This window comes from Ictidomys tridecemlineatus, chromosome 7, assembly GCF_052094955.1.
Source record: "Ictidomys tridecemlineatus isolate mIctTri1 chromosome 7, mIctTri1.hap1, whole genome shotgun sequence".
In the NCBI taxonomy this organism is placed as follows: Eukaryota; Metazoa; Chordata; class Mammalia; order Rodentia; family Sciuridae; genus Ictidomys; species Ictidomys tridecemlineatus.
The window spans coordinates 165886982-165904909 of NC_135483.1; the positions used below are offsets into that span (position 1 = coordinate 165886982).

The 17928-nt window shown below is 33.9% G+C and overlaps 1 protein-coding gene across 1 annotated transcript in view; it reads right to left on the reverse strand.

The window, feature by feature from the left end:
- Catspert (catsper channel auxiliary subunit tau) overlaps positions 1-17928 on the reverse strand; it is a 134251-nt gene that overhangs the window by 10233 nt on the left and 106090 nt on the right. Inside the window, 1 exon segment of the mRNA XM_078017868.1 lies at positions 14629-14687. Coding sequence (XP_077873994.1) covers positions 14629-14687 — 59 coding nt within the window.

The following is a 17928-nucleotide window of genomic DNA, read 5'->3' on the forward strand; positions in this document are numbered from 1 at the left end:
TTGTTAGATCAGTTAAGAACCATGTTGAGTTCTGAGTAACAAAAACTTATAAACAGTGGTGTAAACAGTGATGCAGTGGTTTCAGGATGTCATCAAGGGACCCAGGTTCCCTTTTTGGACAGTGATCCTCAGCATGTTCTTGTTACTTGCCAAAAGACTCCCTAATTCTAGGCATCCCAGTGTTTTCCAAGCAGGAAGAAGGAAGTGTATTCTTGTCAGCTTAGTCTGTCTCTGATATTCTCTCTGAGCCTTCTCCCAGCAGCTCCCAATAATATCTAGTTGGCCATAATTTTGTCATGTGTCCTCTCCTGTTTGCAAGTGGCCAGAATATCCTTTTTAGCTGTGGACATTTCTGCCCCATGTAAGCTTTTGGGGTTCTTGAAAGAATATATTCTCAGAAGACAACTAGTAGTCTGTCACAGAGAACAAGAGTCCACTGTTTGGAGAAAGATGATGGTGGCTGGTACTATAGTGATAGTGGGAGTTATAATGAAAAGTGACTGTATACTTGATGTATTTTGAAGGCAGCAGTCATAGGACTTAATATTGGCTTTTCAAGCCAGCCAAAGTTAATCAAAAGGGCACTTTATACTACTTAAGGGAATTATACAGCAATAAGACATAAAAATTGTAAATATTTATGCCCCAAACAATGGAGCATACATCAAATAAACATACATCAAATAAACCCTTCTCAATTTCAAGAATCCAAAGGACCACAACACAAAAATACTGGGTGACTTTAATACCTCTCTCACCACTAGATAGATCCTCCAAACAAAAACTAAATAATGAAGCTACAGAACTAAAAAACTTCTAGAACTCATAAATAAATTCAGCAAAGTAGTAGGATATAAAATTAATACCTATAAATCAATTGTGTTCCTATACATCAGTGATGAATCAACTGAAAGAGAAATTAAGAAAACTATCTCATTCACAATAGCCTCAAAAAAATAATACTTGGGAATCAATCTAACAAAAGAGATGAAAGACCTCTATTAATGAAAACTACAGAAATAAATTGAAGAAGACATTAGAAGATGGAAATGATCTCCCATCTTCTTAGATAGGCAGAATTAATATTGTCAAAATGGCCATACTACCAAAACTGCTATACAGATTTAATGCAATTCCTATTAAGGTTCCAATGGCATTCTTCACAGAAATAGAAAGAGCAGTCATGAAATTCATTTGGAAAAATAAGAGGCCAAGAATAGCCAAAGCAATCCTTAGTAAGAAAAGTGAAGCAGGAAGCATCACAATACCAGATGTTTGATTATACTACATAGATGTAGTAACAAAAATGGCATGGTATTCACCAAAACAGGCAAGAGGACCAATTAACAGAATAGAAGACACAGAGACAAATCCACATTAATATAGTTATCTCATACTAGACAAAGGCATCAAAAACATAATTGGAAAAAAGATAGCCTCTTCAACAAATGGTGCTGGGAAAACTGGAAAAACATATGTAACAAAATGAAATTAAACCCCTATCTTTCACGGTGCACAAAACTCAACTCAAAGTAGATGAAGGGCCTTGGTATGAGACCAGAAACCCTGTGCCTTCTAGAAGAAAAAGTAGGCCCAAGTGTACATCATGTTGGCATAGGAACCAACTTCCTCAACCATATTTATAATGCACAAGAAGTAAAATTAATAATCAATAAATGGGATGGATTCAAACTAAAAAGCTTCTTCACAGCAAAGGAAACAATAATGTGGAAAGCGTATGGAATGGGAAAAAATTTATACCACATGCACCTCAGATAAAGTAATAATCTCCAGGATATATAGAGAACTCAAAACACTTAACACCAAAAACCCAAATAATCCAATCAATAAGTGGTCAGAGGAACTAAATAGGTACTTCACAGAAAAAGAAATACAAATGGTCAACAAATATACGAAAAATGTTCATTACTAGCAATTAGAGAAATGCAAAGGAAAATTACACTGAGATTCTTTCTCATTCCAGTCAGAGTGGCAATTATCAGGAATACAAGTAACAATAATTGTTGTAAGAATGTGTGGGAAAATGCACACTCATACATTGCTGGTGGGTCTGCAAATTGGTGCAACCACTCTGGAAAGCAGTATGGAGATTCCTCAGAAAACTTGGATGGAACTACCATTTGACCTTGTCATCCCACTCCTAGGTTTATCCCCAAAGGACTTAAAATCAGCATACTATATAGTGACACAGCCTATCCCTAATTAGGGAAACTAATTTTAAGAAACACATGTGGGCTGACAAATGGATTTCTTATCTCTCTTTAAAGAATAAAAGATTTTTTTGTAGACTGGGAGAACAAAAGGACTATAAATGCATAAGGAAGGTGACAATTGCAGGAAATTTCTAATTTGTTTTTGTGTATGAAACTGTACACTTATGCTTGAGAATAAATGCAGTGAATCACTGAAATTAACATTAGTTGATCTAAAATAATAAAAATGAAGATGTCAAAGTTTAGACTTTAAGGAATTATAGACAATGAGTATTTCCTACAATTGAGAGAGTGTTTTCTTTTTTTATTGTGATTAAAAGAACATAATAGTAAATTTACCATATTAACCATGATTTTAGTATACAGCTCAGTAGTGTTAAGTATTTTCACATTACTGTGTAGCAGATATCTGGAATTTTGCATCTTGTAAAACAGAAACTCTATAATTAATAAGCATTACTTTCCTCAGTCCTTGGCAAACACCTTTCTACTTTTGATTTCTATGGCTTTGGGTACTTTAGATACTTCAGATAAGGGGAATCATGCAGTGTTTGTCCTTCTGTGAATGGCTTATTTCACTTAGTACAATGATCTCAAACTTTAAACATAGTACAATGATCTCAAACTTTAAACATGCTATAGCATGAAAGAGAATTGCTTCCCTTTTAAGGTTACTTGATATTCCACTCCATGTATGTACCTGTCCAAGAACATTTGGATTGCTTCTACATCTTGAGTATTATGAACAATGCTATAGTGAACATGGGTGCTCACTTATTTCTTCAATATCCTACTTTGAATTCTTTTGAATGTATACCTAAAAGAGATTATAGGATCATATGGTAATAATAGTTTTTTGAGGATCCTCCATACTGTTTTCCATAGCAACTGCGTCAACTACATAATTTTATGTTCCTATCAATGTGCATAAGGGTTCAAATTTCTCCATATCCCTACTAACACTTTTTCTTTCTTTTGATAGTGACTAATCTAATGAGTGTAAGCTGATAACTCACTGTGTTCTGATTGGCCTTTCTCATATGATTAGTGATATTGAGCACCTTTTCATATGCTTATAAGCAATTGTATATTTTCTTGGTTTCCTGAGTTATTTGATATTTTGTTGTTGAGTTGTAGGAATTCCTTACATAATATGGATATTAACCCATTATCAGATACTTGATTTACAAATATTCTCTCAAATTCCATAGGTTACTTTTTCACTCTGTCAACTGTTTTCATTGATGCAAGGAAGTTTTTAAGTTTGGTATAGTTTCAATTGTCTATGTTTACAAATGATTTCAAGTGCTCTGAAATTTAGATCTCAGAAACCACTTCTAGATAAAGATTTTAACAATTTTCTCAAATTTAACATCAAACCCATGTTCTATTTGTCATTTAAATGGAAACTCCAAATGGTGTTTATTATTTCATGCAGTGAATTCTGTCAAAAAAAAATTGTAAGTGAGACATTTAATTTTGAAATAGTTGACATGTGGTGGTGGAATTCTATATATCTTAAGGTGATTGGATTCTAATGTAATAAATCATGCAGGAAACACAGTCTGCATGATTGCAAATTTTAAAAAGAAGTAATGGGAATGTTTTTATATTGATTGTATTGGTAACATACATTTCAAAACTGATCAAATTGCAAACTTGAAATACGTGCATTTTATTGCATTGCAATTTTAGCTCAAAAAAAGCTATGGAAAAAGTAAATAAAAATAAAGATATTATTCTCACTATTTTCACACTTAGAAGTTTTATCAATTATCTTAATTTTATTTTTAAAATGCTTCTTAGTGAATTTTTATATGAATCTACTCATTTGTCATCTTTTACTTAATAATTAATTAGTTTCCAGCTCTCAAATGTTTGCAGCAAATGCTAAATACTAGGCAGCAACCTAAATGCCGGGTGACAGTTGCTCTCTTCTCCCTTCCTCACCCCAATAATGGAATAACACCTAAGTATAATTAATCATCCTTAACATGTCCATTTGACTTTAAAGATACCAATGCATTTATGGTTTGCTTTGTAAGTAATATATTTCATTAAAAAAAGAATGTATTGGTTCATTAAGTTCTACAGACTCAATATGTTCAGGAAACTCTCCATGACTGTTCATCTCTCCATATTTGTTTTCATAGGCATCTTTCTTCACTTGGTAGGAAAACCACCATTAGCAGCTACTGCTATAAAAATATAAAGACTTCCTCTTTTACCATTCTTATATAAATTTCCTGGTCATCCTGGCATCAACAGAAGCAGAATGTTATAAGTATTTGATTGCCAACCAACTAGAGATTAGATGAGGGGTGGAAATGATTTCCTCAGGAAGGGATCCTAGCAGATTAAAACATGTCGACTATGGAAAATTTAATGACATTGAGACAATAGTCTATCCATTTCAGCAAGATATTGGTAGATTCTTACATTATACAGAAAAAATAAAGTATAGGTAGATTGAATAGTTAACATTAAAAGCATACAACAGAAAAACTTGTAGGAGAATACTTATATAATCTTGGGGAGAGAAAAGACCTTCTAAACAAGTTATAAACTAATAACCACAAAGGAGAAGTTACCAGATTTGATCATATAAACATTTGAAATGGCTAGAACCCCAGAGAATCATACAGATTTTGCTGATCACAAACAGCACAGATGACAAAATCTTATAATTCAGAATACATAAAGCATTCTCACAAATAAACATACAACCGAATTTGTTAATATGGCAGATTATAAAGTCAACAGAAGTACAAATGAATAAGATGCACATGAAAATTATTTACTCTCATTAACAATCAGAAAAATGCAAATAAAATATCATGGAATATTATTTTTGTGCATCAAATTAAAAAAAACTAAACTGTTGACTGTGGGATAATGGTTATTTTCCTATATTTTCAGCACAAATGCAAAGTAGTATATCTGGTTTCAAGGCTAATCTAGCAGTGCCTATCAAAATTAAACATGCTCATACTCCTTGATCCAACAATTCTATTTCTTGTATTTATACTTGTACAAGTTAATAGATAATACTTACCATTTAATAAGTGCCTACTATGTTCCAAGCCCTTTAAAATTCTCTGAAATAGGTGAGAGTGTACACATTTTGCAGATGAGAAAACTGAAACTGAGAGGTAAATTGCCCAGTTATGTGACCATGGAAATGGAAGAATCTGGATTTGAATCTAGGTATTTCTGCCTGTAAAATCCAAGCTCTTTTTACTATATTATTTCTCTTACCACCACTCTTTCTTTGGTGAGTAAAATTAAATTCCTCATCTCTCCCCACCTTTTTGCATCCTGACCTTTGGGGAACTGATTTTGAGGCCAAACAAGGTCAGGGTTTAAACAGAAGCTAATTTAGTATATCTTGAAAGTCTTATTTTATGGAGGGGCTCTAAAAATGTGAAGGAACTATTGAAAAACTGTCACCTGCATCAGCTATGAGTTGAAAGAGATGTTTTCAATCCTTTCCAATTCAGATTAGTACTCCAGAAGTTTGTCTCACAATTCTGCATTCCTTTAACATACTGTCTACTTTGGTTCATAGAAAACTCTTCTTTTAACTTCCAACAACTCCAAGGTTTATTTTCATAGAATTCTGAAGATTTTGCAACTTGTTTGTGAAGCAATTAACTTGGACTTTTAGAAATTTGTTCTAGAACTCTGACATGTCTTCAGTTTATAAATCTGTTGCCCTAGGTGATAGATTCTTTCAAACTTCTAATTCTGTTGATTGCATAAGATCCGTTTTATGGGTTGCCAACTAAACTGTCTTTTAATTTTCATGAAGTTTTATATGTTTGTACAGGTTTGAGTACCACCCTTAAGAACAACTTTAAGGTAAGTTTTCTTTTTCTTCTAAAAATCAAATTTTCTTTAAAATTAAACTCTATAGGCCCTAACTATAGGTTCATGTGCAGTTGTAAGGAATAACAGAGTCTATGCACTCTTTATCTAGATTTTCTCAACAGTAACATCTTGCTAAACTATAGTACAATTTCACAACCAGGATACTGACATTGTACAGTTAAAAGACGAAGAACATTTCCTCAGGATCCCTAATTTCCTTCTTGCCTCTATACCTTGCATAATCCCTACCAACCACTAATCTGCTTTTTGTTTTTTATAATTTCTCATTTCAAGAATGTTATATAAGTGGAACCACACAGTGTAAAATATTTGGGCATTTTCTTTTTTTTTTCATTCATTATAATTCTCTGAAAAATCTTTGAAGATTGTTGTTTGTACTATTTGTTCCCTTTCATTGTCAAGTATTATTTTCTGATATTAATGTGTTGTGGTTTGTTGATTCACCAACTGAAGGATATGTGAGTTGTTTCTAGTTTGGGGCTATTATGAACATACAGGCATGCAGGCATTTTTTTGTGAACAGGTAAATCTTAATCTAGGATAAATGACCAAGTTCAGTGGCTGGGTCATTTGGTGGCTGTACATATAATGTTTTTAAGAAACTGTCAAACTGTTTTCAGGCTTTAAAATTTAATTATCCACCAAAAAGTTCTCCACATTTCATCAGTATTGAGTTTCATCCTGTTTTTAATTTTAGATATGAGACTTAGGCCATTCTTCTTCTCCTTCTTTGTTTCGTACATGAATATTCAGTTGTACAAGCACCAGTTGTTGAAATGTTGTCTTCCTTCCACTGAATTGTTTTTGGTAGAATTGTCAAAATAACATATTTTGTGGGTCTATTCGGGTGATGTCTATTCTGTTCCATTTATCTACATGTCTACCTCTCCTCCAATACCATGCTCTCTTGAATTTTGATTACTTAATCTCAAGAAAAGTGATTTCTCCTGCTATTTCCTTTTTAAAGACTGTTTTAGCTATCCTAGGGTCTAGGCCTTTGTACACACTTTTTGGAATGATCTTGTCTCTGCCTACTTCTAAAAAGCTGTAAGTTAGATAGAATTTGCATTAAATCTATAGATAAATTGGGGCAAATTGATATATTTACTATGTGGATAATTTCTTTCATTAACTTTTTAAGTTTTATCATACAGATTTTGCATTTGTTTTGTTAGACTTAGAAGTATTTAATCCTCTTTGAAATTCTTATAAATTTTATTTATAATAATCTCTCCCATTCCTTTACTATGTCATTGTATTTGAAGTTAGCTTCTTCCAGACAGTATATTATTGGATCATGTTTTTTATTCATACCACAGCACTTTTAAGTGGAATTTATTAGACCATTTAGATTTAAGACAATATTTGGCATGTTGGAATTTAAGTCTGCCATTTTGTTATTTCTGTTTATTTCTGCTATTCCTCATTTCTCTTTCTCTCTCTTCCTGTGAGCTATTTGAACTACTTTTTAAGAATTTTACCTGGATTTATTTACAGTGTTTTGAGCATACACCATGTATAGTTTCCTTAGTAGTGATTCTCTACATCTTAAAATATATTTGTGTAGCTTATCATACCCTTCTGATAATTACATCACTTCAAGATAGAAATCTTATCCATTTAGATCCTTTGGCCATCTCCACTTTTTAAATATAAGTGTCTAAAGTATTTCCTCTAACTCCATTGAGCATGATATCAGATGGTTTATAATCTTTGCTTCAACCATCACATCTTATTTAATACTCCTAAGAAGTAGGATGATCTATTATCATTCTAATGTTCTTTTGTTTCTGAAATGCTGCCTTTTCTCCTTTTTTTTTTTTTTTTTGGTTTAGAGAACTTCTCATAGCCTTTCTTTAATAATATGTTTGCTGTCAACAAATTGTCTTAGATTTACTTTGAACATGTCTTTATTATTCCTTTATTCTTAAAATATATTTTCCTAGGTATAGGGGTAACAAGTGACAGATTTTTTTTCAATATTAAAAAATATTATGCCACATCTTTCTATTCTCCATGGTTTTTAAATAAGAAAATCACTGTCACTAAAATTGGTATTTCCTTATATGTAATGCATTATTTCTCTCTAACTGCTTTCAGGATTTTTTATTTTTTATTTTCTAAACTTTGATAATATGTCTTATTGTGGATTTCTTTGGGTTTATTCTATTTGAATTTTGCTCAGCTTCTTGAATCTGTAGTTTTATGTCTTTCACCAAATATGGGGATGTTTCAACAATTATTTCTTCCAATTTGCTCATTTTATTTTCCTCCCTTCTTCTGACCTCCTTCCCTCCTCATTTCTATGTGTCCTCTCTCTCTCCCCATCCTCTTCTACTGAGACTCTAATGATATAAGCATTAACTCTTTTTGTTATTGTTCCACAGTACCTGAAGCTCTGCTTATTTTCTTTTTCTTCTATTTTCTCTCTGTTGCTCAGATTGGCAAAATTAAATTTATCTTTCCTCAAGTTCTCGGCATCTTTCCTCTGTCATATGTTTACTATTAAGCCTGACTGAGATAGGGATACAGATTTTTTCCAGTTCTATAATCTTTTTATTACTATTTTTGTAATTTATTATTGTTAGCTATTTTTCCCATATTTTTTACTGGTGCATTACAGCTGTACCTACTGATGGAATTCGTTGTCACATATTTGTACATGCACACAATATAACAATATAATTTGACCAATACCATTTCCCAGCCTTTCCTCCTCCCTCCCCTGTTAGTCAGTTTTTTGTCACTGTGACAAAATACCAGAGAAAAATCAACTCAGAGGTTTTATTTTGGTTTGTGGTTTCAGAAATCTTATTCCATGATTGGCAGACTCCAAGGCGGAAACATCATGGTGAAGGGCATAGCAGAACAAAGCTACTCACTTTGTGATGGCTAGGAAGCAAAGAGAGGGAGATAGAAAGGAAGGGACTAGGTATATGATATCCCCTACAGGGACCTGCTTCCAGTGGCCTACTTTCTCCAACTAAGCCCCACCTTTTACAGTTTCTACAACCTATATTGTCATCAAATTATGAATTCATTAATGAATTAATCTGCCAATGAATTTAGTGCCTTTCTCATCAAATCACTTCTCAAAAGCCCCACCTATGAACACTGCTGCATTGTTCATTGTTCATGGACCAAGTCTTCAACAAATGAGCCTTAGGAATACATTCCAGATCCAAGCTATAATACTTTTATTTCTCTGCTGAGAAATTCTATTTTTTCATTTGTTTCTAGAGAGCTTGTAATGCTTGATGAAGAATTTCTGTGAGGGTTGTTTTAAGATCCTTGTTAGATAATTTAAACATCTGATTGAATGGGATAAATCTCTTGTCCCAATCTAGTAAGGGATAGGGTCACAAACTTAAGTTATAAAGAATGGGATATTGCTTTGGTGATACTATATACTGAATTTTATGTCTTCCCCAAACTTGTATATTGAAACCTAATCTCCAAAATCATGATATTTGTACATGAGGCCTGTGAAAGACGATTTGGTCAGAAGGGCATATCCCTCATGAAAGGGATTAATACCAGCTGTGATTCAAATGTGTTCCCCAAAGTTCACGTGTTGGAAGTTTTATTCCCAATGTATTGGGAGATGGGACCTCATGGGAGGTGTCTGGGTTAGGACTGGGAATGGGCTCCTTATAAAATGACCAACTGTCCCTCTCTTGTTCTCTCTTGCCTTCTCTGTGACCCTTTGCCATGGGATGATGAGGCAAGAAAATTCTCTATAGATGTGAGCTCCTCAACCTTGGACTTCCCAACCTTCAGACCCATGAACAAATAATTTATGTTCATTATAAATTATCCAATCTATAGTATTGTTTTTATAGTAGCACAGAAAATACTAAGTCACTGCCCTGAAAGGAGACTTTAGAGAGCTTCCTTGTCCCTCCTGCCATGTGATAACAGGACGAGAAGATGCCCATCTGTGATCCAGGAAGGGATAACAGATTCCTGTCTGCCAGTTCCTTTATCTTGAACTTCTTAGTCTCTAGAACCATGACAAAAACTCCTTCTACTTATAAGCCACCTGGTCCATGGCATTTTTAATATAGCAGCCCAAATGGACTAAGGCAGAAATTTGTACCAGGTGTGGAGTACTGCTATAACAAACATCTAAAAATGGAGACACAAGCTAGACTAAGCCTACATTTCTACAAACAGAACTTAAAAAGTGATTCTGGTGAGGGCTCAGGAAGAAAAGAGCAGTAGAAAATCAGTCTTCTTAGATAATACCTAAGTAATCCTGAACAGAATGTTGGTAGGTAAACTATGGGTGGTAAAATCCATTTTTTTTCTGGGACTGGGATTGAACCCAGTTAGCAGGCAGGTACTTTTCCACTGAGCCACATCTCTAGCCCTTTCTATTTTTTGAGACAGAATCTCACTAAGTCGCAGAGTCTGATCTCAGATTGTGATCCTCCTATCTTAGCCTCACAAGTCACAAGGTAAAGTTCATTCTGATGAGGTCTCAGATGGAAATGACAAACATATTATTGGAAATTGGAGGAAAGGTGATCCTTGTTATAAAGTGGTAAAGCATATGGCTGCATTGTGTTTATGTTCTAGAATTTTCAGAAGGTACACCTTGTGAGCTATGGAATTGGATATTTAGCTGAAGCCATTTCTAAGCAGTGTTGAAGGCATGACTTGGCTCATCCTAACCACTAATTATAAACATCAGAGAAGAATGACTTCCAAGATTGAGTAGTTAAGTAAAAAGGAACTAGAACTGGTAATTTTTTAGCCTATTCATATTGCAGAAGATGAGAAAGCATGGACACTAAGGACTTGACCAAATGACCATATAATAAGGAGATAAGTATATAGGTGAGAATCACAGCCTTATCAGCCATCTCAACAGAAGTCAGGCACTACTATTCAAAACAAGGAAGAATGCCCCAGAAGAATTCAGAAATCATTAGGTTTCCCTCTTAGGTTTCAAAAAGGGGATCATCAATTTTCAACAGATTGGATGGTCCTTATTCACAGTTGTGGAGATGGGATCACACAAGGCCATAGGAGCAGGAGGGCTACTTGGGTCCTGGGATCTAAGTTCTTTCTGGCAATGCTGTGGGAGCATTCTCTGTCCCAGTAGGTTAGAAGGCAGGATCTCAGCCCAGTAGGCCTTGAGTGCAGAACATCCTTGAGTGCAGAAAAGCCCAAAAGAACTGTTTTAAACCTCAAAACCTTATAGTTTGCTTGTAGAATTTATACTTTCTTGGACTTTCTACTCCTTTCTTCCTTCATATTTCTTCCATTTGGAATGGGATGTTCCTTTTATTCTTATTCCACAGTTGTATTTTGGTAGACATTATATGTTTGGCTTCACAGGTTCATAACTGATAGGGAATTGGTGTCAGGATACCTTACATCTCACCCATATCTGACTTAGATTATATTTACACAAGACATTGGATTTTAGATTTTTGAACTGATGCTAGAATGAGTTAAGACTATTGGGGTTGTTGGGATGGAATTAATTCATTTCTCATGTGAGAAGCACATGAATTTTAGGAGGCTGAGGATGAAATGCTATAGTCAGAATATTTATGTGCCCTCCAAAATCATGTGAAAACCTAATCTTCAATATGATAGTATTTGGAGGTCATGAGGATAGTATTTGGAGGCCCTTATAAATGGGATTACTACCTTCATGAAAAATCTGTCTTTCTCACCCCTATCACCATGTGAGAACACGTAGAGAAGACAGGAATCTCTCTATAAGCCAGGAAGCAAGCCCTCACCCAACAATGAATCTGCAAGTGCCTTGACCATGGATTTCTCAGTCTCCAGAATAGTAAGAAATAAATTTCCATTATTCACAAGCCACTCAGTTTATGGCCTTTTTTTATAGCAGTGGTATAATGTGCCAAATCATCTAATATGAAGTCAAGCCCAATCTTAAGCCAGCTATCAGATCTTTAAGTGCTGCTTTCCTATACGTATTTTGTAAGCGCATCTCTGTTAGAACAAATAGATTTACTTGAGTAAACTATTTTTTTTTATCAAAATAATCTATCCGGCTGAAAGGTCTTTGAACTCAGGGCTGTATTCTTTTAATTTTTGTATCCATAGTGCCTGGCATTTAGTAGGTACTCATTCAAAAAGTATTTGTTGTAGGCTCAGATACTGTCCTAGATGCTGGGAACATAAAGTACACAAACTCTTCACACTCAAGGAGCTGACATTCTGATGAAAAAGAGTGACAAGAATGACTGAAGACCTTGGTACACTAGCTTTTAGAAAACGGTTTGTACTTTACTTAGAAAACCATTTCTGAATCCCTTGGAGACACTTATGGTTACATATGTCTGCTAAAATTTATCTTTGTCAAAATATTCAAATTTGGATTGAACATATAATTTCCATATATTTTTTTTTTTGCTCAGTGATACTACCACAACATGAACTGTTTAAATAGTCCTAGAAATTTTATTGCTTGGAGGCTTTAGTTCAATTCAACCTACACAATGCAAGTTGTATGTGCAAGGCACTAGACAATATTTTATATTCTTTATGTATTACCTCTTTTGACTAAAAAGAGTTTTCATTACCTATTTTTACTCTCCTTCCCCTACTCTAGGTCCCCATTAAGTGCATTCTTCATAAGATACTCCTAAGGGAACCCTGTGCATTCATCTAATATAGCTATATAATAATTCTTTCTTACTTTTCTATCAAATTCACTAATACAGTTTTGAGCTCCACAATGGCATTTTAGTCAATGATGGTGAACCACATATGAGATAGTTGTCTGATAAGATTATATCACCTAGTGATAACATAGCTGTCTTATTTTGTAAGTACACTCTATGACATTTGCACAATGAGATGGCCCAATGATGCTTTTCTCAGAACCTATCCCCATCATTAAGTGATGCATAAATTCATAAATGAATATTTTTAATTTCTTAAGATTGGAAAGCAAGAGAAGGTGGTTAAATATATGCACTCTAGGACCAAGTCCTAACATCTTTACACAGTTATCTAACCTCACAGAGCCTCAGTTTTTTTCATCTTCAAAATGTAAATAATATAAATGCCTAATTTCAGGAGAACTAAATAAAACATGTTCATAAAAAGTTTAGTAGGATATCATACATTATAATCTCATCAAGTATTAATTAGCATGGTGTCTGCTACATAATAGGTATTTCTATAAATTTTTCATAAACTGTACACATTTATCCTCCAGCTAACAAGTGAAAAGACTAATGTCAGAATTAAAGTCTTCTGAAATATGCATTCTTTCTGTATGGATGTGTTAACAACTTATAGATACATACCTAGACCATGTAGTCAGATGCATTTTTTTGTAATATTTTTAAGTGCATAAGTCAATCAGGAAGAAGTAGTTTAAATACAAAAATTAATATTTCCAGGACATTTTAATGTCTTATTGGAACAACTGGACTGAATATTAGAATTACTAATGTCTTGCACAATTTGGAAATTGCAGTCTTTTAAAGTAACTATATCCTATTGCTTGGAGTCCTGGAAATTCTCACATCAAATTCCATTTTCTACAAGGATATTAGCATGAGCTGGCACTGTCTTGGATTAAGGAGTCAATCACCAAAAATTATAAGATTGCCAGGTGTAGTGATGCATGCCTGTAATCCCAGCAATTCAGGAGGCTGAAGCAGGAGGATTACAAATTTGAGAATAGCCTCAGCAAAACAGTGAAGCCCTAAGAAATTTAGCAAGATCCTATTTAAAAAAAAATTAAAAAGGACTTGAGAATGTAACTCATTGGTAAAGTGCCCTTAGCTTAAATTCCCAGTACAACAACAATAACAATTTTTAAAAAAGGAAATTAAAAAAAGAAAAAGAAATTATAAGGAAAAGCACTGACACTTCTTTTAGGAGTCAGAATCTTCTACCCTGTGTGAGCATAGTTCTTGCCTTCTGATTGCAAAATATGAGGTAAAACACATTTTTCTTTCTCTTCTCACCTTTCTTCTCAATATTCCTTTCTTGCCTGATCCTTATCTTAAGCCATATAACGCCTGTTGTGTTTCTAAAATACTTACTATTAGCATGGCATGATATTTATACAACTGAATAATTTAAAAGTTTCAAAAAAAGAAATCCAAAATAGTTAAATTCAAGTATTAATAGGCAGTAGGCAATTGAGATAAGGAGGATGGTTTTTAAAAACAGTTCATCTTACAATGGAAGGTCTTGTATGGTCTGTACTTTCCTAATATTATTGTGGTTTGCCTATTAAGCAATAGCTATTTGTGGGAAGGCAGAAGCAATAAATTAAGTAGTGTAGCCTGCTAAAGTTGATGTTTCTATTGCTTTATAATAATCTATAAATGTATAAAAATAAGTAAAAATGAATATATGATAAAACCGATTTATAATAAAATAATACTTTTATAAAATAACTTTCTTGATGACAGAATGCTACCAATAAATATTAATGACTCAAAAGAATATAAATGCTAATAATTGTTTTTAAAGGATACAGCAATCTACTTACTGTTTTTCCTTTTCTATTTGAATTTTTATATCCAATGCCTTTATCTTTCATGTCCATATCTGAAAAAGAATGAGAAAAATGAGTACATATGTAAATTCCATGTTTGGCATCTGACGTGTGTTTTATAAAGGCTCATGCCTCCCTAGTGATTATACGGAAGCATAGTGGCTGAGTGCAGCCCCTGGACCTGACTGCTGGGACAGTTCCTGCAACTAACCATTTAAATTTGGGCAACTAATATTGCCTCTCTCAGCTTCATGTACCTCATCTATCAAAGAATGAAGACACTCTCCTAAGGCTGCTATGTAGTTCAGTGGACCAAAGCATCTAACACTGTATCTGGAACAAGAGAAGCACAAAGTGAATGTAAGTTTTGTTGATATCATTACAATGCCACTCTTTTCTCTGATCCCTGAATACACATACTCTTGGGTTTGTCACCTAATAACTCTAACTGCTATTTTCAATTGTATTGTTGAAATGTATACATTAAGTGATTAAAATTAAATGTCACTATGCTCTCTGTATTTTCATGTACATTAGGGACTATCTTTTAGTTAGATTAGAGTAAATGTTGGTATACAGTACTTGTACTAAACTAAACTAAAACTTTTAAAGAATATCTCAATATTGCACTTCTGGTGATTCTGACCATTTTTATGGCTGCTAAATATCATATACATTAGTCAAAGCTGTGCTTCACTGAACATATTAAGAATAGCTTTTAATCATCTTTCTTGGAGCTACCACAGGTTAGCCTTCCTCTGTCAGTCATTTGGGTAATCTTCCATCATATCTTTGGTACAAATACTCAACCTGGTAAAGCTGTGCAAAAACACAACCTTATAGTCCAGATACTTTTCATGAATACTATTTTCTTAAGAATTCAATTCATGAATCTATAGAGAAATCTTATTAAGAAACTAAGAGAATTTTAAAGTAGGGAGGGGAATGACTTATGATTTTCAGTGAGTTACAGGGCTAGGCTGAAATAAATATGTACACATACATATACAAACACACATATATACATACAAGGAATGAGAAGGTCACATTGAGAGATGCTCCAAAGTTAACTGGGCTTGCCACACACATCTAATTTACTTACAGTGATAATAATTCAGGGAATTTAACAAGAGTGCTATATGAAAGTGCTAAAGTTTAAAAATAATCTTTTTAGTGTACTATATTTCACTTTATATAATGTAGATATACTTTATGCAATGTTTTTATATAATGTATTGGGTTAATGAGACTGGTCTGCAAGACCAAACTGAAATGTATAATGGAAGGTATAGCAAAAGCACTATATCTATCTATGTCTATCCAGATAGATAGATACATAGATATCTTATTTGAATAGGTTCCCCGCCCCCAGTACTGGAGATTGAAACCAGGTGTGCTCTACCACTAAGCTGCATCTCCAGCCTTTTTTGTTAATTCTTATTTTAGTTGTAGATGACATAATACCTTTATTTTATTTACTCATGTGGTGCTGAGGATCAAACCCAGTGCTCCACATATGCGAGGCAAGAGGTCTACAACTGAACCATAACCCCAGCCCTTGTTTTTTATTTTGAGATAGGAGTTTGCTCAGTTGCCCAGGCTGGTCTTGAACTTGAGATCTTCCTGCCTCAGCTTTCTGAGTCGCTGGAATTACAGACTTAAATAGTTTTTAAAGACTCTGTTCAGATATAAATATATAAACTTATAGAGTAATAGGAGACAAAACAGTCCTTAAACCACCTCTCTGGTTTTTTGTTTTTGTTGTTATGTATAATTATAATCCACTGATAAAAAAAATTGAACAAAATTTCACTATGTGAAATTTATTGTTACATATTAATATATGCAGGATTTATTGTTATTTATTAATACATGCCCACAATATAACAATATAATTTGGTCAATTTCAATCCCTATATCTTCCCTCCTCCCTCCCCAGGCTTCTACCTCTTTCTCATTTTAAACATGAGAAAAATTGAGAAAAGTTAAGCTGCCCAAGATCTAGATAGTGGTGGTCGATAAGAAAATAAGCCACATTTTCTCCCAAGTATTTGCATTTATTTTATATCTACCACAGATTGTATTTGTCATTACCTAGTGGTCAGAAGAAACTGGACCACTAATTCTTTAATATAACCCTTTTGTAGTATTTTCGAATTATTCAAACTTTTCCTGCCTTAGTTGCCACTTCTCTAAAACTAGAGTGATGCAATTTCATAGCACATATGAAAATTAAATAAGGTAATATATGTGAAGCATTCACAGAATTCTGAAGAAGGATTGAGGTAATATAAAGAAACTGCAAAGAATTGGAATATTATACTTAGTACCAAGTTCCATTGTTTCATATTTAAAGTGGGAAAACTGAGGCTTTTATAAGACAAATAATTGTCTAAGTCACAGACATCTTGGAAAAGCAGGGGCGAGACCTACTTTATAACTTCATTTTACTTGATACAATAATTCCCCTTTTCCAACAAATAATTGAGAATAATTGAATGAGAACCTCCAAAATTTCACTTCAAAAGTTCTTCTATGGTTAAAAGAATCCAAAAGATATTAGAACAAAATTTTTATCAGTATATTAGTCTGTTTTGTGCTGCTATAACAGAATTCCTGAGTCTGAGTAATTTATAAGAAACAGAAATTTATTTCTTACAGTTCTGGAGTCTAAGATCAAGGGGCCAGCATCTGGTGAGGGCCTTCTTATTTCATTATGCCATGGCAGAAGGCAGAAGGGCAAGAGAGGATAAGGAAGACAGAGACAAGGAGGACCCAAACTCTACCTGTTAAGGAATCCACTCCTTAACAAACCCACTCTTACAATAATGTCATTAATCCATTTACTCTACCCTTATGGCATAATCATCTCCCATTAGGCTCTATCTCCTAATACTTGCACTAGGGATTAAATTTCCAACACAAGCTTTCTGGAAAACACATTCAACCACAGCATTCTGCCCCCAACCCTCAAAATTCATCTTTCTCACATGTAAAATATAATTCTGTCCCAATAGCCCCAAAGTCTTGACTCAGTCCAGAAACTCAGAAGAGTCCAAAGTCTAGGGTCTCATCAAATCAGATATGGTTGAGACTCAAGCCATGATTCATTCTGATGCAAATTTTCCTCCAGCTGTGAGACTGGAAAATTAAACAAGTTTTCAACTTCCAAAATACAATGTTGGCACTGGGCATATGATAGGCATTGTCATTCCAAAAATGAGAAATAGTCAAGAAAGGGGCAACTGGTTCCCAGTCAGCCCAAAAATCCAAGGGGAAAACCAACATCAAATG